This window comes from Parambassis ranga, chromosome 2 (assembly GCF_900634625.1).
Source record: "Parambassis ranga chromosome 2, fParRan2.1, whole genome shotgun sequence".
Classification (NCBI taxonomy): domain Eukaryota; kingdom Metazoa; phylum Chordata; class Actinopteri; family Ambassidae; genus Parambassis; species Parambassis ranga.
This window is the reverse complement of record NC_041023.1, coordinates 16,193,209-16,219,180: the sequence shown is the minus strand read 5'-3', so window position 1 is coordinate 16,219,180 and position 25,972 is coordinate 16,193,209. Positions and strand designations below refer to the sequence as shown.

At 41.3% G+C, this 25,972-nt stretch overlaps 1 protein-coding gene across 2 annotated transcripts; it reads right to left on the bottom strand.

Annotated features, from left to right (window-relative positions):
• Window positions 1-11,298: 11,298 nt before the first annotated feature.
• On the bottom strand, window positions 11,299-25,208 carry oprd1a (opioid receptor, delta 1a). 2 transcript variants are annotated; one of them, XM_028395863.1, is made up of 3 exons: window positions 24,760-25,208; window positions 13,939-14,297; window positions 11,299-11,828 (listed from the first exon to the last, which is right to left on the bottom strand). In XM_028395863.1, exons 1-3 carry the CDS (start codon window positions 25,008-25,010, stop codon window positions 11,299-11,301), a joined length of 1,140 nt encoding a protein of 379 aa, XP_028251664.1. In that variant the 5' UTR covers window positions 25,011-25,208. The 2 variants fall into 2 exon arrangements, with proteins under 2 accessions (XP_028251664.1, XP_028251656.1); XM_028395855.1 differs by having other exon boundaries at window positions 13,945-14,297.
• Between the last annotated feature and the right edge of the window lie 764 nt (window positions 25,209-25,972).

Here is a 25,972-nt window from a genome sequence, read left to right as displayed (position 1 = left end):
AGCAGAAAGTTTGCTTTACAAGATTTATAATGCAACACAGCAGGATTTATGAGTCAGATATACCATACAAAAACCTTTCAACCTAGTTCCATAACTGCTGCAGTACATGCTCCGCGAACCTGGAAATGTCAAGGAGACATCAGAAAGCATAGCAGTTTCAAGGCAAGATAGATTCTTTTTTTCAAGAATGTCCACAGGACTCAGAAAGAATCTCACGACTCCCCAGTAATGTGGGAGGAGGGGTGATAAGAGCACTAACACCAAGCACAACCCCTGACCAAGATGGCTGAGCTTTAAAAATGTTATACAGAAGACTTTTACTGGGAAAAAAGGACGTTGGAGCAGTTGATATTAAATGTAATCACCCAGTTCCATTAGCACATCGACTGTAAGCTTTTTTTATTACCCTTTAGTCAGCAGAAGTCATTAACTGTTTTGTTCAGCCTGATCTGGTTAAGAAAGGTGAATAGAAACATGTGTTCTGTGTGCTAAAAGCCTTTGGGTTTGCTGTGCACAGACTTCTCTTTGAATATTCTTCATTTCTAAAGAAAGACAGAGGAAATGGTCTGTCAGAGAAAAAGCCCTCTACTAATACCACTAACGCAACACTGTTAGCACCCAAGTGAAAATAGCTTAAAGTAGCATTTTTATTGTGACTCTCAGTGTGACATAAAATGTCACCAGTAAGGTTGGGTAAAGGTGATAACATGGACTTCTTAGTAGCTTTATGGGGCTAAAACCTTGATAAGCGAAAGAGAGACGAAAGAGGTTTTTGTATGGTATATCTGACTCATAAAACCTATCCTAGCATTCATCATGACTGACTTTTTTTTCTCAGAATTCTGACTTTTGCCAACACATTCTTTTGTGGCTGTAAAAAAATGACATGAAGTCTGAATGACTTTTTTTCTCCGAATTGTGACTTCCATCCATCCATTTTCAACTGCTTATCCGGGGCCAGGTTGCGGGGGCAGCAGTCTAGGCAGAGACGCCCAGACTTCCCTCTCACCAGAGACTTCTTCTAGTTCTTTCCAGGGGAATCCAGAGACAAACTGTTATGAAAAGCAATCTCTACAGAAATAATGAGTTATTATTAGCTAGGTAAATTAGGAAGAATGTGTCCAAATTCAAGACCAGTACAGTTAGCCTACGAGTGTACAAGTATGCAACAAATCTATTAACAACTGTTATTATTGTTTATGTTTTTATTTATTGCATATTTAGCTGTGGAGTCTTGACAGTGAAGTAGAGATTAATGGGCTGTGTGAATGCGTGCGCTATACAGTATGAGGTTAAGAAATGTTGCTGAGATCTGATTTCAGTGCCCTCATTTATTGCTCTTATTTAGTATTTTAAAAGGAATATTTATAATATAGTTTGTATTCTTACTTTTTGCCTCTAACACTTTTTTTTGCTATATGCTTTTCTTTCTTCTTTCTTCCACAATTCCTTCTATTCTGTACACAGAAAAAACATGCTATGTTACTGATTGCTTGTGAGCTAATGCATCCTCCTTTTGTGTCTTTCCATCAGCACATTTTAAGTGGATGGCATCCTTTGGATCAGTAATATCTGTGGCTAGTCCGCTCTGCTCCAGCTATTTTACTGAAGAAAAACACCCTCAATGACCGAACTCTATTACTCAACTCAACAGTACGAAAGAGAGATTTGCTTTTTTAAATAATTTACTGCAGTCTGCCAGTAGAGAAGTAAAAATAAGCTGCCTTGAAGTAAGCACAGAAGTAATTCTGAATGTGGAGAAGTTTACAGTTCGATGAAGATTCTCAGTCATCCCGGTCATATTCATTCAAGAGCTTGAAGCAGGGCAGCTGGACTTGTAGAGTTTCTTGTAGACGTTTTGCAGCTTCTCCAAGCAGCTTCATCAGTTCCGAAATGGAGTGGCGACATTTGTATATGGTTGTTTGGCTAAGGTAGGACAGGCTCCCCAGCATTCTAATGTAATCAAACAACAACAGCAGGGCACATACCCACCCATTCTCACACCCATCTCTACACATATGGATCTCAGGCAGGGTCCTTTTGTGTCATATTACAATGTGCAGGTGTGTCAGAATTCATCAAGTCTGGCTTTAAGATGTGTGACAAGCAGGGGTGGTGGAGGATCATTAATGCTAGCCTTTCTTACAGTAGGTCCAGATGGATTCTTACTGTTTTTGCAACTTGCAAAACACCAAGTCACTTCTATTCTCTGCTTGGTTCTGTTTAGGCATATAGGCTTTTTGGATAGGTTAATGTTTTTTCTACAAAAGTAGACCCCCTGCTCCTTCACTTTGAGAGGAGTCAGCTCAGGTGGCTCAGGCATCTGTTTCGGATGCCTTCTGGATGACTCCCTGGGGAGGTGTTCCAAACATGTCCCCTGGAAGAGCAAGAAGAAGTGTCTGGTGAGAGGGAAGTCTGGGCGTCTCTGCTTAGACTGCTGCCCTCGCAACCCAGCCCGGGATAAGTGGTTGAAGATGGATGGATGGATAGATACATGCTGATGAAGATTCTCAGTTTATCCAGGTCATAATACTTACTACAAGAAAAAACTTGTCAGCTACCTACAAAAACTGGAGAAAGACCAAATCATCAACCGCAAGCTCTATTTCCGACTTTATACTGGGGAAGCCACTCCACGCCTTTATGGACTCCCCAAGATACACAAACAAGGAGTCTCCCTCAGACCCATCATCAGCAGCACAAACTCAGTCACATACAAGGTGGCTAAGCACTTGGCTGAACTCCTGATACAACTGGTGGGGAACACACTATCACATCCACAACTCTCAGGACTTGAACAAGGTGGAGAAGATCCAAATGGACCCAGATGACACCATAGTCTCATTTGATGTCACCTCTCTGTGTTAACCTGCATACCGACCTCAGAAGCCACAGAGATGGTAACGAGATGCCTCAAACAGCACACTCAAGGAAAGGACCAACCTCAAGCCAGACCACATCCGTGACCTGCTGGACCTCTGCCTGGACACCACTTACTTCCAGTACAATGGGAACTTTTACAGACAGAAGCATGGCAGTGCGATGGGATCACCTGTGTCTCCAGTTGTGGCCAACCTCTACATGGAAAAAGTGCGGATAAGAGCCCTGAGTTCCTTTCCTGGAAACACCCCCACCCACTGGTTTAGATATGTGGATGACACCTGGGTCAAAATCAAGACCGATGAAGTGGAACGGTTCACAGAACACATCAACGCAGTGGACAACAACATCAAGTTCGGGAGGACACCAGGGACAACAATCTGGCCTTCTTGGACAGCACAGTACACAGGAAACCCACACACACAGACCAGTACTCTGTTTAATTCACACCACCCACTGGAACACAAACTGGAAGTCATCAGGACCCTACAGCACAGAGCACAAACTGTACCAACCAACTCAGAGGGTAAGAAGAAGGCACAACACCACATCAGGAAGGCCCTGCAAACCTGTGGCTTCCCCAACTGGGCACTCATCAAAGCCACAAAAACAAGACCTACTAACAACAGGAAGAAGGACAACAACCAATGGAGAAAGAACATCTCCATGTCAGGAGTATCAGAGAAACTCCAGAGGATCTTCAACAACCATGACATCCCGGTCAATTTCAAACTGATGATAACACTGAGACGCAAACTGGTTCACCCGAAGGATAAGATTCCCAGGGAGAAGCACAGCAATGTGATATATGCAGTCCAGTGCAGTGAGGAATGCTCTGATCTGTACGTTGGAGAAACTAAACAACCACTCCACAGAAGAATAGCCCAGCACAGGCGAGCCACCTCCACAGGACAAGACTCAGCTGCTCAGCTCCACCTCAAAGAGAAAGGACACTCCTTTGAGGACAACAATGTTCACATCCTAGACAGAGAGGAAAGATGGTTTGAAAGCGAAGTTAAGGAAGCCATCTATGTTAAGCTGGAAAAACCTTCACTTAATAGAGGTGGTGGTCTCAGACATCATTTTTCTACAACATACAATGCAGTGCTTCCATTCATTCCCACCAAGTCACATGCTCACAGCAAGAACAAAGGGCTGTCAACCAGTCCCCCTCTGGTAGTCTCATAGTCGTTAGCCAGTCATTAGACAAACCTAAAACAGTCAGCCAGAGCAACACAAGTAAGAAAACATTTAGAGCTATTGTATGTGAGTTTCACCCAGACCCACTCACTGAGGTCTGCCACCACATATAAACCATGTTTCCCCACCAACAGTTAGAACTGATGAAGCTGCTTGGATGAGCAGTGCAACGTCTTCAAGAAAACTCTACAAGTCCAGACACCTTGCTTCAAACTTTTCTACGGTGGATAGATTTCAAGATATAAAAATAGCAGTTTTGAGAAATTAAAAAAACAATACAAATCAGATAAGCAGCACAAAGACCTCCTGGCCTTCATCAATAGAATAGTACTATTCTAAAAGTACAATAGAATTTTGAAGCAGATTTCCTGTAGACCAGTAAATACAATAAACTGGATCTCTTGTGATACAAATGTGTATTTGTTTTTGTGTAGCTTATGCACCTCACTTTAGATTATGTAAATATTATTTAGATAAAGCACACACACACTTATATATATATATATATACATACATGTATATGTGTATACATGTATATGTGTATATATATATATATATATATATATATATATATACATATATATATATATATATATATATACATATATATATATATATATATATATATATATATATATATATATATATATATATATATACATATATATGTATATATATATATATATATATATATATATATACATATACATACATGACTTTCAAGTTTAATTCACCAAGTGCACCACATTTCGGAGGTACCCTGGGAGTGGTAAGTCAGATCTGTAAAAGAGGTTCTGAGGGTCATCCTGGGATTTCGGAGAGTGATGGAAGCAGTTTTGTCTTCATTGAAGTTGAAAGGATCCTAAACTCCAAGCCTCTTGGATACACACAGATGCATCTGACTCAGATCCTATTACTCCCAATCTGCTCCTCGAGATGCTTCCCTACCACAGGCCATCTTCACTGACACAGACATCCTCCACCAAAAGAGATGGAGGCACAGTCAGTGGTTAGCTGACCATGTCTAGATGAAGTGTGTGAGGGGTTATCTACCAGCCTTGCAGAGGAGAGGAAAATGGAATAAGGACTCTGGCACTATAAAGGTGGACCAAGTTGTTCTACTAATAGACCCTCAGCTTCCGAAAGCGTCACCAAGGTCTTAACCAGGAGTGATGGCCAGGTCAGATCTGCTGCTGTGGAGGTAGGCTCCAGGACTTATGTCAGGCCAGTTAATAGACTAATTCCTCCGCCCGAGTTAAAGGACACAGAAGGGAATGACTAACCACTTCAAGTGGAATTGATTCACCCGGTGTCACCCAATGGGTCAGGGAAGGAGAAAATTACATCAGGCTGCATCCGAGTACTGCAAAGTGTGCACAAAATGTCTGCCATTCTCTGTTTTCTTTTGCCACAGCAAAGACAATGGCAGGGAAGGAGAAGGCACCTGAGGAAATATCAGAGGAGCGTGGTCCACAGGCCTCATCCTACAAAGATCCAAAGAGTCAGGCCCATCTTCCCAAGGACATGGATCCAGGGGGATAGAGCAAGGGAAGAAAATCCTCTGCATCCCATAAGCCACAGTTGCCAGCTTATGGGAGCCAACAACCTTCCAAGTTCAGTTTAAAAACATCTAGCTAGAGCAGGAGCTTTAAAGTGGGCTACACATGTGGAAGTAATGTTGGCAGTGAAGCCGGTCGACAGTCCATTGCATTGAGTGACTCCCAGATTGCCATCTTGAGGGAGAGATTGAAGCACCTTGCTGTAGAAGAACTAAAGGTCCAGATAGAGGAGGAACGGAGGACTGATGAGAGATGCAGGCAGCTCGATGAAATGCCGAGGAACATTCTAAAGGAGCATGAGAGGCTAACTAGACAGCTGACACTGCAACAGAAATTGCGGAAAGCAGAAATGGAATTGGAGGAGGCCTGTATGGTGACATCATTTACGACAGAGAATGAGAAGCCCGAGCGACTAGTTCCGACCTCACCACCAGATCCACTCAGCTCTCTAGCTCCACCTGCCCAAGCTATCCAACCTGCACCCACAGTGCACAGACTGCAGCTGTAGTCATGCAAGCGGTGACAGTTCCCTCCTCTCAAGCACAAGCCACAACATCGACCATGCCGCAATCATTAAGTACATCCCGGGCACCTGCACCTCCCCCATTCCTGTCCACCAACAGTGCAGGATTTATGAAACTTCTTGTGGGATCACCTTATGGTATCCCAAAACCATCATTACCTTACTTCGAAAGTGGAAGGAAGAGCAAATTCTTTATGCATTCTCCTACACCATACACCTCAGCATTAATTGCCTTGATGGTAAAATATGGTCAACCCCACCAGCTAGTCCAAAGTGAAATTGCCAAAATCTTGAACTCAGCTCTGATAAGGCCTGGAGATAACCAAGCGTTCCAGGAATTCAGTCTCTCCATCCAGTCACTAATAGGGATGCTTTAGTCTGTGGAAGGGTCAGATGGGGTGGAGCTGTGATGTGGCTCTCATGTCGACCAGTTGCTTACCAAATTGCCTCCCTATAGTCGAGATAGTTTCATTGAATATTGCCTCACTCACAGCATTCTAGGGGATGGGAGCCAGAGGACTCAAGCAAGGGATTAATCCAGCAAGGTCTTGGAATCCTGATCTCCAACCAACAACTCCCTCTTAGAATCAGCTTAAGATGAACACCAAAAAAAGCAAAAGCTAGACCCAAATTCCAGCCATATTGTCCCTATTGTAATAACTGGGAACACTTTTTAGGGACTTGTCCAAAGGTCAAGAAGTTCACTGTAACAGCTGAAAACGTGGTTATCTTCAAACAGTCAATGTTGCAAGTGAACCCTGGACCCTCAGCAAACAGTTGCTAGTGTGTAGAAGAAATTCTTCTTGGTTATGTTGTAAGGTCAAAAACATTTTGGACAGTCTTACATTTTTCATATTAGCTGATGCAAATTAATTCTAGCATAAATAATATTCTAAAAGTTGTTTTGACAAGACCTTTGGAATAATTATGACAGAAGCAGAAGCAGTGGAAGCAGCAGCAACAGAACATGCATAAAACAACATATATACTGAATTCCTGTTATTCCTGAATAGCCTTCCTCTCAGCAATTAGAAGTGGCCAGCCCTTGGGCTAATCAGCAAGGGAGGCTTCCCTGTTGTTGTGGATAGAGCAATCAGGATAATTGATAAGTGTCTCTGCAGAAGGAAACCTTCATAATTAAATACAAACAGTCTTTCATCAGTCAAATCAGTCTTTTTCATTAAAATGTTATGTAGCTGGGCCTGCTCTCCATGGCAACAGCCAGATGCCGATCTGAATTTGCGCAGGAGATGGAGAGTTGTGTGTTTAATTTTCTGATAGCGGTGGATAGCACACTCTGGGACTCGGCACAGCCTTGGGTCATTTCTTGTGTGTCTATCTTGTGTGGAAATGCACTTTGCCATGACAGACTATTGTGAAGCTCCCTCAGCTCTTAAATTGAATCATGGCCATGCAAGATGGATTATTCCATTATGAACCCAATCATTTTCAAGAAAATATGCTCTCCTCTTGCCTCTTGTTTCCAAGAAACTAAGTGTTTTTGTTCAGAAAAACAGTTCATGCACTTTTCTCTCATTTTAGTTTTCTTTATTTTTGCCAACAATTGAAGTTACAGCTGCTGTATTTTAAATTTTGCATACAACATATGAACCAGTCAGTGGTGTCAAAAGTACACACATTTATTACTCAAGTGGAAGTATATACAGGCCTTAAAAAATAGTTTTAAGTAGTTTAAGTACTGACAGAAAATTTATACTGAAGTTGAAGTACAGAAGTATGGGCTTTGAAAAATTCTTTAAAGTATGAAAGTACAACTACTCTAAAAAAAAAAAAAAAAAAACATAAGGGCAAAACTAGGTTTTAGAGAGTTTCATGCTGTCAGTTTTAACACTTAACCGCGTGTCTGCATGTCTTCTTTCTAGGCCTGTTTATTTGTCACATAAGGAGGAGATGTCTCACGTACAAACCAATAGGATATCAAAATGGTATATGGTATTGCTCATTAAATTGTGGAAATCTGGATACAGGCCTAAATCAGGGGTGTCCACACCTCTTTGGCTTCATGAGGCAATGACTAAGTCAAGATCATCTACCTACCCTAATCAAAATTATCAATAGATATTGACAAACAATGACAAACACGAAAACATTTTCTGAATGGCACGCATCCGGGTAACAAAATGTAAGTACAGATATTTGCGTAAAAATGTAATGAATAGAAGTAAGAAAAAAAAAGTGGCCAGAAAAATAAATAGAGTAAAGTAGAAATAACTGAAGTAGAATTTTTGTGTAACAAATTTGTACTGGACACCACTGGAACCAGTAGAAGAAAAGAAATATGTTAACACTGCAAAAGAACAAGTATAGGATCGAGTATGATGGGCATTACACACTGTACTGCAGCCAGTGGTTACACAACAAATTAGCATCTTGCACAAATGTATTTATTTCCATGTACACACACTATTCTGTTTACAGTGTTAAGCACTTGTATAGAACGAAAACGATAACAATACAAGCTTAATTACAAGTATATAAAAAGAAGCATAGCTAGCTGAAAGAAGAAGAGCAATCAGTCATTTGACATACTCTCCTATGTAATCAACTGACAATCAATAGGATTTTTGTTCAGCATGTATTTGTTTCCGGAAATGTCTCATCATGCTCCTTCATCTGAGCATGACCCTTAGAAACTGTTTCACACACTGCAAATCAAAAACTTCAGATGCACTTATTTAACAAAACATGACAACTCATGATGTGATGACTAACTGGTAGCTTGGTGCTACCCGTCTCCCTCTCTCTATCTCCCCCCATCTCTCAGTCCCTCACTCTCTCACACTCACACACACACACTCTCTGTTCTGTCTCTCTCCTTCTCCCGCTCTAGTCAGATGATCAATAGATAGGCACCAGTCCAACCTTCATCTCCCATTCTTTAGCTCCTCTACACCATCACCAGGTTTAGACCCCAGAGCGAATCTATTTCATCAGTCTCACCTCCTCCTCTACTCTATTCGTCTCACTGCTGACGAATCCACATTGAGTCTAAACGCCAAAGCACATTTCACCTTTGTTTTCTATTTTAATAATCATGTCCATGTTCACTAATCCCGACCCTCTCCTGACTGAAATAAAGTAACCATCGGTTGTACACTACTAGATTTATCAAGTCTACCATATAGGGGTTTAATAACTTTTGCTAACAGCCTAAGTTTCTCATTGGAGCTAATCATAACTGACTGTTGTTTGTTTGAGTGAAAAGAACCTTGATTCATAAATCTTTAGAAAATAAATGTCTTTCTAATGTCCAAGAGTCCTTTAAACACAAAAGATTAGACACCAATTAAACCTCCTAGTAATTAATACTTTTGGTAAAGTGTAGTCTTAGTAGCTTGATTAATGTCAATAATTTGGCTCTAATGTGGTCTGAAGGTCACAGGGTGACGAACACCTCCATTAGGTGGGGTTTAGGATAGAGATGTCAAGGGACCAGAGTGTTTACCAGTACATCCTGACATATTAAATGACCAGAACTAATCAGTAACCCATGGCTACTACCTTTATTTGTCACTTTAAATGGAGGGGTGATGGGTTAACTAATACTGAAAAAAACACATTTTAAATTTGATCACAACGTATCAATACATCAGTCCAAATACAATATACAGTACAAGCTTGTCATTTTTTTATGTAATTCTGTACATTCTGTCATGTTATAACTTTGCAAAACTAGAAATAATGGCAGCTATAGCAGAGCTGGTATATGTATGCTACAGCACACTGTCATTGTAAGAAAATATGCACTGCCATCTATGGCCAAATATCTCCTGCCATCTCTGTTTCTCTCCTTTTGTGAGAAAATCTACACGTAACTGCAGAGAAACTGCTGAATGAACAGAGCAGAGATCATTACCAAGTACTGAACTCTCTGCTTGTGTATATCAAAAGCACAGTGGTGAAATATATTGATGCATACAGAATCACAGGCACACCTTATGATCACTTTTTGCCAACTTTACATATTTAAAATTCCAGACTCCAACTTTTTGTTATGCTAAACTTGGTTATTAACTTGACCGCCTCCATTGACTGATGTCTCCAATTTGATTGTTGTCAAGATCTGTTGGGGTACATAAATTACCCAGAATGAATTACTGATCCAGCTAACACCAGTCATTATTTCTTCAACTTGTTGCTGACATTTGATGTGACAGATGGCCGATGTTTTCCTTATTTCAGAGACCGATCAATAATCTCCTTGAAGCAGTTTTGTTTGACGACACTGGGTCACAAGCTCCACTCTGATGAAGCCAGAGGGTGAGTGAAGTGTTGTAACTTTTCAGTAGCAGGAAACCATCAGATTTTTATTATTATGTCTAAACTTTTGTTTAAACTTAAAATGGAAATTGCTCAGTTGAACGTAACGTCAGTCCATGGAAAAAAAATAGCTTATGGAAAGTGTCCTGCTATGTACAACAATAACAGAGGTTGGCTGAATCAGAAAGGCTTCCAAACTAAAAGGTTTTTCTCCAAGTAGAGAGTTGTTAACTGATGCCGTAATTCATCATCCAGCTGTCGGTGGGTGTTTGTTATGTTTAATACAGATAAAAACGCTCATCTTAGATGCTTTGTTTCCTTAAATGTCCATGCAGATTTTCTTGCATCAAGTTAGAAATGAAAAGAATGTTGTTCCTTTCCAATTTTTTTTTTTTTTTTACCATCTTCAAACCCACAGACATTTCTTCGTCTTTTTTACATCATTAAAATCGTAACTGACTGGCTGGGGGTGTTCTGTTTTCTGTAATCTTGGATACTCTTTGGACCGTCACTGTCTCTCCACAGTCAGAGCCTGAAGGCTCCAGTGGTACAACCTGTGTAACAATATGTAATTTCATGTAGTGGTGTTACTTACATAATGTATGTGTGTATGTGTACAACAGTAGTACATCATATTACATATTGTTACACAGGTTGCTGTTACAGTGTAAGTACCTAATTACATAAAGTGTTTCTGAAACTTCTTTTGAATGCCAGTCAAATCAAAGGAAAAAGGCAACTTCTCAGAGAAAAGACCTTTTAAAACTCAGTCGTTGAAATCTGGGTGACTTCCGATTGTAAATCTTGCTGGATCCTCCTTGAGCGAGAGCTGTGAGGGATCCAGTCCATGCCTAGTCATGCTGGCTTCTTCCCCGCTTCTGTCGGCGCGCAAACGGACACCGGCTCCCTGGTTATGTTGCGGCCCGTGGTCAGGCTATTCTGCTGTACACGGGTCTGACAGGGGAGGCAGAAATCCCTGAAGCATCGCTTAAAATTTTCATCCAAGAACGCGTACAGAACAGGGTTGAGGCTGCTGTTGGTGTAGCCCAAGGCGATGCACAAGTGCCAGCTTGCTATCATGAACGGGTTCTTGTTATCGATCTCCACAATAGTTCTCACTATGATGAATATGTGAATGGGGGTCCAGCAGATGATGAAGGCTGCCACCACCACCAGGACCATGCGGGTAATGCGACGCATGTTGCGGTCTTTCTCCTTGGATCCGGAGAGCAGGCGGACACTCCTCAGGCGGAGGATCATCAGGCCATAACATATGGTGATGACCATCACGGGGACCACAAACGCAAAGATGAAGACGCAGATCTTAGTCACAGTGTCCCAGTACCAATCAGGGTCAGGGAACTTCAGCATGCAAAACGTTTTACCTGGAAGGGGCAGGTAGAGAAATAGGTTTTAAGTACAGTAGGTAAATATCTCTAACATCTGAACCACAATCTTTCTCCCCAAATACTTTCAGAATCCACACTATGTGAGTGAAGATTTGTGTCTGTACTCTTAAATGTGCTTAAAACTGCAATTCCTCAGGTGGCCCCTTCTTGTTATAAAGTTTCTGTTGATAAATTCTCCATTTATAATAAAAATAGGTTGAATCAGCTTCTTTTCCAATCTGACCTGGAAGGGAGTGTTGTGATGTTGCAGCTTTGTAAAGAATGAGAAAAGAGGGCTTAAGCGATCACTTTCTCACTTCACAGCTGGACAATGTCTGCAAATATTTCTATATCTGTCAATAATGGAAAGTTGCACAAAACGTCCTCGTAGTTTTGTGCCTCGCTCTCGCTCTCTCTCTCTCTTTGCAGGTCTCAAGACCTGCATACTGACCTGCAGTCCGGACCCTGATCTCTCCTGTGCTCATCGACTTCACTAGCCCCTGCTGCTCATCTTTGCTTTGATTACTATGAAATTACTATTACTACTTATGGTCTGACGATATATATAGATATCCATTATAATATAATCACTGTTTCATCTTGCTGTCATGTTTGCTCTGTACTATATCATGTTTGTATCATGTTTGCGCCTCTCTCTCTCTCTCCTTCATCCTCTCTGTCCTGTCTCCCTCTTCTTCTCCTCCTCTACCCAGCCGACTAGCAGCAGGACTGGTTCTCCCTTAAGTTGACGGGTCCTGCGCAAGGTTTCTTCCTCTTAAAGGGAGTTTTTCCTTGCCACAGTGCTCTTAGGGGGGCTCGGGTTCTGGGTCTCATGCTCTGAGTTTCTGTGAAGCGCTTTGAGACAATTTCTGATTGTAAAATGCGCTATATAAATAAAACTGAATTGAAATTGATGTCTAAACTGTTGTTGTCTAAACAACATATAAAAGATTGTTATGTTTTACTAAAACTAAATGTTAAAGTAGCAACAGCACCAAACAGTTAAAAAAATAACAGGAAATCTCTAAATGGGCTACTTTTATGCAGCCCAAGTGCATCATATCTTTTTTTCAGGTGTAAATGATTGTCGGGTATCATGTTCCGCCCTCACCATTTACTGACTATTTGGGCTAACTTCATTTAGCCCACAGGCCGAGCAGTTTTGACCAATCAGCAGCGGGCTGGTGCCGGAAAAATGGTTTCACGCCCCCATGATTTCCTTGTCATTTGGACAAAAAATAGAAGAAGACAAAAAAATGGCAGAATGATGTGGATCAACTTAATAATCCATTTTCTTCAATGTACTATAAGGAAGTTTTCTATGAAGTAATATGGGCCAGGACCGACTAAACACCCTGGCTATGCTCTCGAGTCTGGTGTTCTGATAAATATAAACTTATGTGTGCCTCAGATGTGGCTACTATTAAAAGATTAAAAAAATATGTCTGGTGTTTTAGATGCGATTGAAATCTGCAGGCATTTTTCCAGGTTTTCGTTTGTCAGGCGATTCCTTTCATATGTTTTGATAGCATTCAAGGAGGAGAAGACCATCTTGCATGTGTATGTGGAGGGGAACATTGACAGCACATACATAGCCAGTCCTTTTACTGTTCGGTACTCCTCTGAACATGCAACCAAAAAGTCTGTCACAGATGCTGCTATTTTGAATGCAGAGATGTTGTTTGGAAATCTATGAGCTGCATCTCAAATTCAGCCCCATCCGAGGAGGACAATGTTGCCTTTGCCAGAGGGGAGAGATTTTCACTTCGGACAGTGAGAGGGTCACGCACAAAAACAATTACATCCTTTGGGCTCAGTAGCCATACACCTTGAGTGGAAGCCATGTGTTTGGAGCTCTAAATTGGCACTCTGCCACATTGGCTGTGCTTGAGTCTGCTCATATTTGGATCAATCAAGTATTGATTGGTTGACCCAAGTATGAGCAGAAGTGAATTGTTAAGTTAGACATTGACTCACTTTTGGTGCAGACTCAAGTGGCCGCCCAAGGAACTGCAATTTTTTTGCACTTGAAATATAGTACAGCTCTAGAAAAAGGAGCAACTTTGACCTATAGAAGAAAATCTAAAAAAACAAAAAACTAATTTGCCATTACCTTCCTTATCTTCTGTCACTGCCATGATCATAATGGGCATGCCGACTGCTGAGGACAGGACCCAGATAAGCACATTAATCAACTTGGCTTTGACTGGTGTCCGAAATTCCAGTGCTCTGACTGGATGGCACACAGCGATGTAGCGATCAACGCTCATCATGGTGAGGGTGAAGATACTGGTGAACATGTTGTAGTAGTCGATGGCAAGGATGAGCTTGCACAGGACTTCCCCAAATGGCCAGGTGTTCATAAGGTATTTGGCACTCTGGAAGGGGAGCGTGCTGGTAGCCAGGGCGTCAGCAAGAGCCAAGTTGAAGATGTAGATGTTTGTAGCAGTCTTCATCTTGGTGTATCTGGTGAAAGACAGAAATGTTTGATTAAAGCAATGATCTCTGTAAAGGGACACTGGATTTTATAAGTGATATTCAGCATGATTTTACAGCTTATATTAGAAGGTATGTCTCTAAAGATAATAATTTACTGCTGTAAACACAATTCACAGCCTGAATTGATTGTTTTTTCTACGAGTCATTTGAAATAGTTGTAACAATTGGCTTATTGCCCTCTGACCAGGCAGCCTACTTGCAAAGAACGCACTGGGACTTTTGTAAAGTACAGCTCTCTTTGAATTTTCATACATATTGCATGAGGCTGGATGGTCCAGCTTTGTTTTTGCACATGTGCATTTTTTTCCACTTCCCTGTATACATCATCAATCACATATTTGATAGATATATATAATATTTGATATATTTATGAGACTTAACTACTCTCATGTATCGTCCATAGGAGATGGGAGGAATGAAAAAAATTACATAACATCAGACATCAGATAATAGCCTATGCATCTGAAATCATGATGATTATAGCAGTGCAGCATTTATTATTTCCTCGCATCAGAACAACCCCAGAGAAATGAATATGTTACTTCAGGTCATTTATAACATGGGCAGTGTAGACACCACTCCAGGGACCTGCGTGTGTGTGTCTAAAATTCTAATTGTCTGCAGATCTGTAACTGGTTTATGTTTGGTTGACCTGATGCTGCGTGTTGATGCAGTCACACTGAGTGGTACATAGATAGTGGTTGATAAGAAGTAGCTTAGCCCATTTACCTGCACTTTGAATTAACAGACTATGGAGCTCCAAGCCGCCCATGTTCAGACTGAATCTTTAACTGTATCTTGTAGCCCTTTTTTGCAAAAGCCTACATTTCTATGTTTGTGCATGACAGACATCATGGACTTTCTATTACTATTTCCTATTACCAGCTGTGACACAAACAAACACACTTTCAAATCTGGTTTTCAAGAAGCCTGTTTTCAAAAAATGGGTGAACACACTGCACACAATCATATACACAATCATACACGCAATCACTGCTGATGAAAAGTACGCCTCACTGAAAGCATAAATCTGTGTCCTCCTTACAAAATAGCTCCCATTTAATATTTGAAATTGTCTGCATTGCAAATTAAAAAAAACAAGTAGAACACTAGTCAAATTTCGGACCACCAAGATACTGTCATTGCAACACCAAGGTGACTCACTCAAAATTAAATGGCTGGCAGTGATATCTATTGTGTCTCTATTGTAGTTTCAGTAGCAAAGAATCAAAAACACAATCATTTCTGCCTTCTCTATGGCACAAAACAAATAGCAATATTCTTTTACAAATACCGGGAACTATGTTCGTCTAAACCACACCTGGCAACTATATTAGTGTACAGAAAGAGGCATGAAGGTGTCCATCACAAACATTGGATGGCCCAACATTGAGGAGAATACCATTAATACCATTAATATAAAATAAAAAATTTACAACTAGGGCATGGTTAAAGTAAGACCTATCAGTCAGTGCAGCTGGAAGGCGAGGATGAGTGAGTGTCTGAGCTGACACTCACTCCATGAATACATAAGTCCCCCTGGGATGAGATTGCCTCAGGTAGCAGAAAACAGGGGGTGATAGGAGGTCCAGTAGGTGTGGGACAAAAGCACTTCAATGGGATGAAGAAATCAGTGGTGAGGGAAAGGGCAGTACATGGGCCCTAAGTACACCAATCAGGGGTTTCGCACAGCAAACCCAAAGTGCAGACAAGGTGAGACCTGGAAACTTAAGATAGGAAGCTTTCTTGCTGTCCTAGGTCTCACCTTTGTGCATAGTGTGGGTTAGAAGTCCCCAAATTCCAATAGGAACCATGAGACCATGAGACTGGACAAAACACAAAATGTGAATCCCAGTGGTAACAGGAGCATAAAGAGGTATGTTCCCCATAGTGGGAAAGTGGTTCCCGAAGATTCCAGGTGAAGCAGCTGGGGGAACACCTGGTTGTAACATTATGTCTGACTTAGAACTTAAAGTAATGAACAGCTTAATGTTATGTATGTGCTGCACCTGGGTGCAACTTTTGAAAAATCAGACTAATGTCCATATTCTCACAACCTTAGAAGAAAAACGACAATTGCAGACAATCCCACAGAAGTGTTAATACAAGAGAACGAGTTGTGCGTGATTGGACATCAGTTCAGAGAATGAGCTGATTAAGAGGATCTATTTTGGCAGATAAACCTTATTTGAGCTAATGGAAAAGCTCTCTCCTCCAACTGCTGCTGGTGTCAGTGAGTATAATCAGCCCTGCAGCTTCTGATTGTACTGAGATTTTATGCAAACAGGGCCTTTCACAATAATTTGGAAGATATGATCTGTGTACATTGGACAGCTGTTAGAAGAGGATTCTTGGCTGTAGGAAGATCTGCTCAGAATACAGCTCTCTTTTAGCTCTCAGTAAAATGTATCTTTCTTTTTGGATGTAAGTGTTTTGCTTGGCAACAGTCCTCTTGGATGTATTCATGTGGACGCACACTGTAAGACCTACGTGGTTTACACCCACCCAACTGGTGCACTCTGCTTCAGAGAAGTACATTTCTAGGAACAGCAATCTAGTGACCTCTGTGGTAGAAGACCCAAGCTTAACAAATGCCCTGTTAATTGGGGGTGTGAGGTAGATATGTACAAGGCTGTTCCTTTTCTATTGTCTGATTTATTCATTTTCCATTAGTCAGGTATACGTTTTTTTCACTTTGTAATCAGCATGCGGTCTGAAATCATTTTAAATCATCAAATTATCATTGGGAGTTGGTCTGTTGGAAACTTATTAGTGTTTGAGCTCTGTGGGCTGATAAATGTCTGATGTAATAAATCAGTCTGATGTGAATCTGGAAATATAATTACAGAGGCTGCTGCCTAAATAGTCCAATCAGTTGTTCCATTGATCACTATTTAGTGTCTAGATGACTTCAGCAATACAGGCAGTATATCTTATGATCTGCTGAAGGTGAAACTCAGTTAAGACTCATTAATTAGTCAGTAAATGAATTAATTGTGGGAAGTAGGCTTCTTGATATATCATTGCAGGAAAGCACTGGTATAATTAATTACGTGTGTAATCAGGGGCTCCAATCCGGTCTCTCCAATCCAGCTGCAGGATCAATCAATGTCATGGCTTACTGAAACCAGCATTATTTATTTAATGAGGTGCACTCTTCTGTCATTTCTATTCCATCTAAAAAAAAAAATAGATCTACCCTTTTCAAAAATTGTAACCTTTGTTCCTTTGTTTCTGCCAGTGTGCTTCAGTCCTCCCAGTTTGTTTCAGTAGCATTACCCATGACTACTACCTTCAAGTGAGGTAGGGGCCCTAGGTTGTCTGCCTACATCTCTCTGAAGACAACATCCGAGACTTTGGTTAGATGTTCCAGGATGGAAGATGCTTACTGATTACAACAACTGACACTAAAGATGATTTTTACACGTTTACCAATACAAATTTTCATCCTCTGGTCAGTAGCAGATTGTTGGTTCTTGTAGACTTTGTCATCTAAATTTAATGTTTCTCTTAGATTCTGCTTAAAGCAAACGAGATCTGCGAGCTTTTGATCGTTACATAAGGTCTAAGGGAAGCACAATGCTTTGAACTCTGGGAAAACAGATACAAACCTTCTCTGCTTTAAGGATGTACACGAAAAGCATCAGCTGGATTTAAAGATCAAAGCACATCGTAAGAGACAAAATCTAAACTGTTATGATCTCACATGGCAGACAAAAGCCGCTTTTTAGTAGAAATGTTTGATTCGGCACCTAAAGCCTGCCATTTGACAAGGGGGAGAGGATTATGTTTACTGCTAGAGTCATTTTCATAATTGAGCTGAAGAAGATGCTTTCCCCCTTGCTCTTATCAAAGACATTATGGGCCCACACACACACACACTGTATTTTGTGATTAAACAAGCTGGTATTTCAATATATATATTATATATATGATTGAAATTATGTCCACATGTCAGCGACATATGTGTGGAAAAAAAATGGAGAAAGGTTGTTATAGCAGTTTTAGCTCTCCTAATATGTCACAGCCACGATGACATGCAGGAGCTGGGCTGCATTATGAGAAATTGGCATCAAGAAGGCAGAGCTGGCTGCAGGGAAGTCATGTTTGTAATGGTGTTACAGTGCGTGAGTCTAGAAGGCAAACGTAAGACCAGACATTCATTTCACACCAAGCACTGCCAGCTGGCTATGTATAAAGTATATGCTACTGTAATCACATACCTGGCCTGGAGGTTATGTTACACTTAATTATCCAGCGTATAATTTAGATACAGGAGAACTCTTTCACTTGGCTTGGAGGAGTAATTGTAATTGTGTCAAGAAATCTGAATTTGAATGCCCATTTTTAAACCATACTTTTCTTTGGCTTCTTCGCACACTTCCCTTTCGATTTTTTTATGCTTCCTTACAGCGTGGATGGCCTGCTAAGTGGCTGTCACGGCTGTCCAACCCGTCCTCTTCGCATGCATCAGAAGAGGCAAAAAATATAGCCTCAATGCAGAGCATTAGAGAAGAGCTCCCTTCCCATCTCTAACAGATCGTCCACTGACAGAGGCGACTATACTGACAGCCAGGACCTCTGACCTCTAGGTAAGACCACTAGAACAAGCTCTACTTGTTCACATCAACGAAGTGTCATTGTTCACAATTTGTCTCCACTAGTTTATCATGCTACTCGCCATTAATAAAATACTGCCGACTGGGCACTATGTGAATCAAATCCAACTAACGGGCCAGGATGTAAGCGTCATGTTTCACAGAAGCCTGCACAGCAGTCCAAAAGCTGACAAATGCTCAGACATGAATATAATTAAATAAGTTAAATGCAAAATTAAAACGGTAAAATGTCAAATCAGACACCCTTTTTCCCCTGCTACAGTATATATATATATATATATATCACAGTACATAAATTCAAATATATAATATAATTCAATATCAAATAAAACTACAAGATCTGACCTTTACTTAAGATAGGCTGTTTGTCAGTGTGACATTATGCTGAGATATACTGTATTATTTCACAGTATGACATTTACTGTATTTCAGAATGGCGCCGTCCATTCATTCATTTATTTTCTTAACCTGTGTCGTCCTTTACTACAGGTCATGGGGGGGCTGGGGCCTATACCAGCTGTTAATGGGTGAGAGACAGGGCACACCCTGCATAGGTCCAGGGTGTGCCAGGCCTAACCTAAAAAAGACAAGCGCAACCACTCATGCTCACACTCGTGCCTATGGCCAGTTTAGAGTACCTTCTTAACCCTTACATGCACTTCTACTCTTATGTTTGGTACAAGACCAGAATAACCAGCTAAAACCTTGTGCTGTGAGGCAACAGTGCCTCAAGTGGCGACATGAATGGCAGCATCACTCCTATATTTTGTCATATTTCAGTCACAGAATACCCCACTATTACACAACTAAAAACAAAACAATTATCTTTGTATATACACATGGCCAAGATAACACGTTACCAAAAATGGCCTTAGGCACTACAGAATTTAATGAAATTAAACACTCATTTTCCTCAGTGTATGACCATTAGATGCCCATGTTGTGTGTGTGTGTGTGTGTAACAACAAATGAAAAACTGGTATCCTGGTATTATTCTTATTATCACAGTAAGATGACAGCACAGCACCTGGGTGTCAGGTTTACTGCAGAACATAATGTTAACATTACTGCAGGAACAAGCTAAGATCTTTAGAATCAAAACAGGAATGAAAAATTGCATTTGGATCAATCCTTCAGTGCAGCTCAGAATTAAGCTGTATTTTGTGACCACACCAGTTCTTTCAGCGCTGATACACAAGTCCAGCTGCACTTTTGTTTTCTTCTGGGGGCTGAAGGCCGTACACACACATATACACACTGACATTAAGGCAACTGGGATGGAAGACAAGCAGTGGGATGCAGTGGCCATGTTGACTCATTCCAGTAAAAAACAGACTGTCAGACCGACATCTCACACACTCACACAGAGTCCTGTCCCTACTGGCAATGAACTATGGTATTTTCAACCAACTTCCACCTTCTGTCCCTAAAGAAATAAAACATCTCTGCAAACTGTTATTTAACCTTTATCTTTAATAAAATAAGACTGTCACAGAATATCAATGTAGGCCAAGAAAAATTGGAAGATCCAACTTTCAGACTAGACTGCCTGTCTCATTATCAGCTAGTTCCGAAGCCTTAGTCAAACAATGGTAAATCTGAGTACTTTTGAGGTTTAAGACCCAATCTGTAAAACTAAAGACTAAATTTCTTATCCAGTTGGGTGAATCAGGGATAAAAATAATCTCTGTAGACTGAGCCTTGCTTTAGCAGAACAACAATTCATGAGAAGCAGCTAAGTAAAAGCCCACTTTCACACAAACCCTCCACCATCTGCACATTTTAAATGAAAGGCGCTTGATATTAAAATTGCTTGAGCACTGGACCAGTTCTTATCTAATAGGGTTGACGGCTGAAAGGTGAAGGCTGTGAGATTAGAGATGCCTCATGCTGCTGATCTTTCCTGCATTACAGAGTGGACTATCTCCAGAGGCATCTCTATCACAGAGGGCTCTCCACAGCACCACAGCAGCCCAATCCGCACTGACGTGGGCACCCATGCAGAATTGGCTTTAAATGGGGTTTGTGTGCATTTGAGTGTCTCTATCCTGAAATGTAAGTGGAGTCCAAGATCTAAAATTCTCAAGGTTTTGCTATATTTAAAGACTGCTGGGGAAAGACATTACTGCATGAAGCCTGTTTCAGTTGCTCCGTGTTTCTCGCGTACTTTTTCCTACTTTTATTGTTTTTCCTAAGTTATTTTTGACTTTCTTTTTGAACAGCAGCAAGACTTTATAACTCCACTAAACATGTTGGTTTGGAGAGTCTTTGTCTGTTTTTTCACGGTGGAATTACTCTTTTTGTTCTGCAACGTGACCGTCGTTCAGCAACAACGCTTTGTTTTCACCAGGGATCAGCTGATGGCGCTGAAGCCGGCCGGCTCAGTAATGGCGAGGGAGGATATTCCAGCTGAACTATGGAGGAAGACACACCTGGGTTGCAGAGGGAAAGGATCACTAAGGAGGAGGAAAAGAGCCCGGTCCATGAAAAAACAGACTTTTGGAGAGAAAGAGATACAAGCCATGTCTCCCCTCTGTGATCATGGGCAACGTGAGATCACTGGGCAACAAGATGGACGAGCTAACAGGGCTAGCCAGGAGCCAGAGGGAATACCGGGAGACTAGCCTGATGATTTTTTTCCGAATCATGGCTACATGCGGATATTCCCGACAACAACGTCTCCGTCGAGGGATTTCAGAAGGTCTGAGCTGATAGGGATAGCGGTAAGTGGAAAGGAGGTGGGCTTGCTGTTTTTGTTAACAACAGATGGTGCAATCCCGGTCATATTACAATCAAGGACCATATCTGCAGCCCCGACATTGAACTGCTGGCCTCAGACCATATTATTCGCCCAGTGAGTTCTCACACACCATCGCCGTCGCAGTCTACATTCCACCACTCGCTAACCCGACGCCGGCCTGTGACGTCATCCACTTCAGACGGAACACCCGACTGCTCTCATCATCATCTCGAGTGATTTTAACCACGTCTCAATCGACAGAGAGAGACGTGGTTAAAAGACAGGCTAAAGAAAACTACCGGAGGAAGCTGGAGTGGAAGCTCCAGCAGAACAACATGAGGGAGGTCTGGAATGGCATGAGGACCATCACAGGTTTCAGACCAGCTAGCAGAAGTTTTCTGATGACTCTGCCATAGTGGGATGTATCAGCAAAGGTGGAGAGTCTGAGTACAGGACTGTGGTGGACAGCTTTGTCACATGGTGTGAGCAGAACCATCTGCTGCTCAATGTGGCAAAGACAAGGGAGCTCGTTGTGGACCTGAGGAGGACCAAGACACACGCGGCTCCAGTTTCCATTGGTGGACAGAGTGTGGACATTGCTGAGGATTACAAATACCTGGGAGTGGTGTTGGACAATAAACTGGACTGGACTAAAAATGCTGAAGCCCTCTACAAGAAGGGCCGCCTCTATTTTCTGAGGAGGCTCAGCACAGGAGGTCATTCCTGTGGCCATCAAACTGTACAACTCCTCCTTCTGAGACTCAGAGGGAGGAGTTGTCTCAGACAATCTAACACACTGTCTTGTAATTATATCCATATTGGATTTATTGTAGACAAGATTTTACTGCACTGCACAGTATAAGTTGTATTATATATGACTATCAGTCTTCACTTGCCTGGATTTTACTTGAATGTTTATTAATGTTTAGAATTTATTAGGTTTTATTTTTATTTTACTCTTACTACTTTACCTTATTTTATATTTCTAACCTGTTTTTTTTTAGTATACATGGAGCACCTGGAATGAAAGCAATTTCCCCCTGGGATCAATAAAGTATTTCTGATTCTGATAGAAGCTTCCGATGAAATTTAGAATAGCTGTCAAATAAAAAATTAAAGCATTTTGTGTATCGATTCAGCTAATTTACACAAAATTAAAGGAGACATGAACCATGTGGTGGGCACAATTCACCCCCTACAGCTACATTCATGCACTTTTGGCTGCCAGTCAGCCGGTGTACAACCAGCCACTTGGCCAAATTTGTCATTCTGGCCACCTGGCGAAAATGTGACCATATGTCGTTTTCGGAGCAGACGTATCACCACTGTTTGTTTAGTCACATATCTGTGAGACGTCTTTCTGCAGTACAACACTAATGGAAAAATCGAGGGCTTGTCAGTTATGCACTGTGCAGGAGCAGAAGATCATGAAGTAAATGATAAATTCTGTTTCTGATGGCGTTTACTAGTTAGTCCTCCAAGAACACTGTATGAGTGAATGCAAATTTCTGATTTGATGTTAGCAAGACTGTACAAAAGCTGTATGACTTCTGAGGGCTAAATCCAGCGAGCTAGTGACCATTTGATGAAGACCACTGTTCCTAGGGAAGCCATGCAGGTTTGCTGCCTGATGTGCCAACCTGGAGTATCCCTGGCACTGGCGGGAAAGGCTCAGCTCTATTTTAGAATAAGCAATATGTTTGTGGCATGAGCAAAAAGACACACTCTATAATCACAGAGTTAATCAATCAAAGCTGAAATCTTAAGGATCAAAGCTTAGACTGCTTGCATACATCTCCTAATTGCTATCACAAGGTTGCCACAGAACGGCACTTCCTCTACATCATGTGATGTTATCTTGGGCACATTAATTAGAGAAGGTTTAGCTTTCTATGCTCACGTTTTTCAGTGTTTATGGATGTGTTCAGCTGAGATAACTGTGCTGTGTAATGTGCGTCTCTGGTGGACGGGGGTGGCTGTCCTCTCAGTCACACAGAGACTAACGGAAGGCACATTTTTTGAGCTCTCATCTATCTCCTCTTTGTCTCCCTCTCACACCCCTCTTATTTGCTTTATACTTCCTGTCAAACTCCGGAACATAAGCACGAGGCAGAGTTGTGAATATTTATTATATATATATATATATATATATATATATATATATATATATATATATATATATATATATATATATATATAGTGCTTGGGCTGATACTCAGAAGAACAAAAAGAAAGGTGGGTGGAGGCTTTTAAAGGCTGTGACCAGGGCCAGCACAAACACAGTCACGTTCCTCCTGAAAACATATTTTATCAGTGCATGCCATGTATATTTAAATCTAAATGTGAAAAATGGGAACATCCCTGTTCATTGCACATGCTCTTTCATTCAGCAGGCAGCCATCCCTGTGTATTTTCTAACTAAATGTTTTTCCTGTTTACAGCTCTATCAGTTGAGGAGAAGCTGATGCTCCACAGATCTGAGTGAGCTAATGGACACTCTGTGTGAGCTGCCCGCTCTCCCCAAGGCGCAGCTGAGTCAGACGGAGACTGACACACACACACACACCATCTCTGACTGGCACTTATTACTATTTTAATGAAAAAAAAATCTTATGGTAGATGCAATAACCTTAGCTTACTTGTTCACACACACAGAGAGAGAGAACATCTGCGTGTGTCAACAAGTGATCTAAGGTTTATTGTATCTACACATATGGCTCACCAACCCAGATATATAACTAAGAAAAGAGCAGACAGAGGCACTTTTTAGAAAATAAATCAGCTAAATGACGCTATCTTGGATTCTACCTTATATTTTTCTTCTTTTAATATCAGGCTGTTGCATATTTATGCCCCAAACCAAGCTTAACTTGCAGCTAAATCAGCAATTTGGAGCAAATGATTAAAAATGTCACTTTGTCATAGTATCAAAATTTTAAAATAAAACTAAAGATATAATTTTATTGACGGGGTGTTAAATATTTTAAGGAATTTATGCACTCACTGTGTCTCACTGTGCCACCGCGTGCAAAACGTGCCATTTGTTCCCATATAAAGTGTCACTATTTACCTGACCACCCCGTACATGACGAGGATGTTGCCCAGAAGTCCCACCACGCAAATGACAGAATAAAGCGCAGTGATGGATATGGCTATGACCATATTTCCGGTGCTCTTCACGGGGTTTTGGTGCTCGGTGTAGTTCAGTAGCCTGTGGTCCATCAAGCCGCTCTCCTCGTCTGTCAACGTGACATTGAAGGGGATGACGGAGTAAAGGTCGGACATGGAGAGCTGCGCTCCGGGGACCATGGAGGGTTCCATGCCTGTGTCGCTGTCCACTGTGCCCGTCAAAGCTTGAATTCAGCAGAAGTGGAGAAAAAACGGCTTCGTCTGGAGGCAAAGAGAGTGCAAAAAATCGCGCGGAGAAGTTCCCAGAAAATGTGTGGAAAGCCTCTGCGTAAAAAGAGTTATCTATCCGGATGGAAAGGAGAAGAGAGCGCGCTCCCTCGGCAGCAGTCAGTGGTGCCTGTGCGCTCTAGCTGTGTGTATAGCCTCCACCTCTTATAGCTTACTCTGAAAGACCCCCACCCCTTATACCCACGCGTCGACGTCAAAGCTGCATTTATATGGTCAGGGAGTAAACCGAGAAGAGCTCGGTGGGCTTGTTGCTTTCATCTTTAAAACAGAAAGAAAAATACGTGAAGTGAAAACAAGCATCAGCGGCACTAAGGAAAAATACGCACATTTGATAATCATGGAGCAGCACATTGCCTCCATGGGTATTATGAAGGATTACAACAGCGTTGAGCGTTTGTTTTACATAGAAATCAGTAATTAAACTCTGGATTGTTATTACAATTCCCAGCCAAGCAGTCAGCTAAAGCAGTGCTGGTGTTTTGACATGCACATGGAACTCCAAACATATGCTGTCTGAAGAAGAATAACTCTAGCACAGCTGCACAGTGCACCTATGTGGTTCTAATATACAGGAGGCTCTATATATGTGTGTGTGCGGGTTTGTGTGTGTATGCAATGAAGGTTAAACCCAGTCTCTTTCTGTCTCATCAGCAGGGCTAATATGGCGAAATGAATGAATGAAAATAACAAAAACATGCAATAATTGTTTTGTGACTTTTTAGTATTATTAGTTTACATTCCATCGTCTGTTCATTCAGTCTCATGGGGCTTGGGAGTTCTTCTTGGCATTATTTCAGCCAGCTTCTAGTTTGTAAACTAGTTTGTAAACGACAACACTAGATAAATGCAGAGTAGCTTGGTAATGT

What these genes read in the sequence shown, in the direction of transcription:
- oprd1a (XM_028395863.1), bottom strand. Translation starts at nt 25,010, where the DNA reads ATGGAACCCTCCATGGTCCCCGGAGCGCAGCTCTCCATGTCCGACCTT. An exon ending in GTCATGTACGGGGTGGTCAG is followed by an intron (nt 14,298 to 24,759) that starts GTAAATAGTGAC and finishes GTCTTTCACCAG; the next exon opens with ATACACCAAGATGAAGACTG. An exon ending in AGAAGATAAGGAAGGTAATG is followed by an intron (nt 11,829 to 13,938) that starts GCAAATTAGTTT and finishes TGCCCCTTCCAG; the next exon opens with GTAAAACGTTTTGCATGCTG.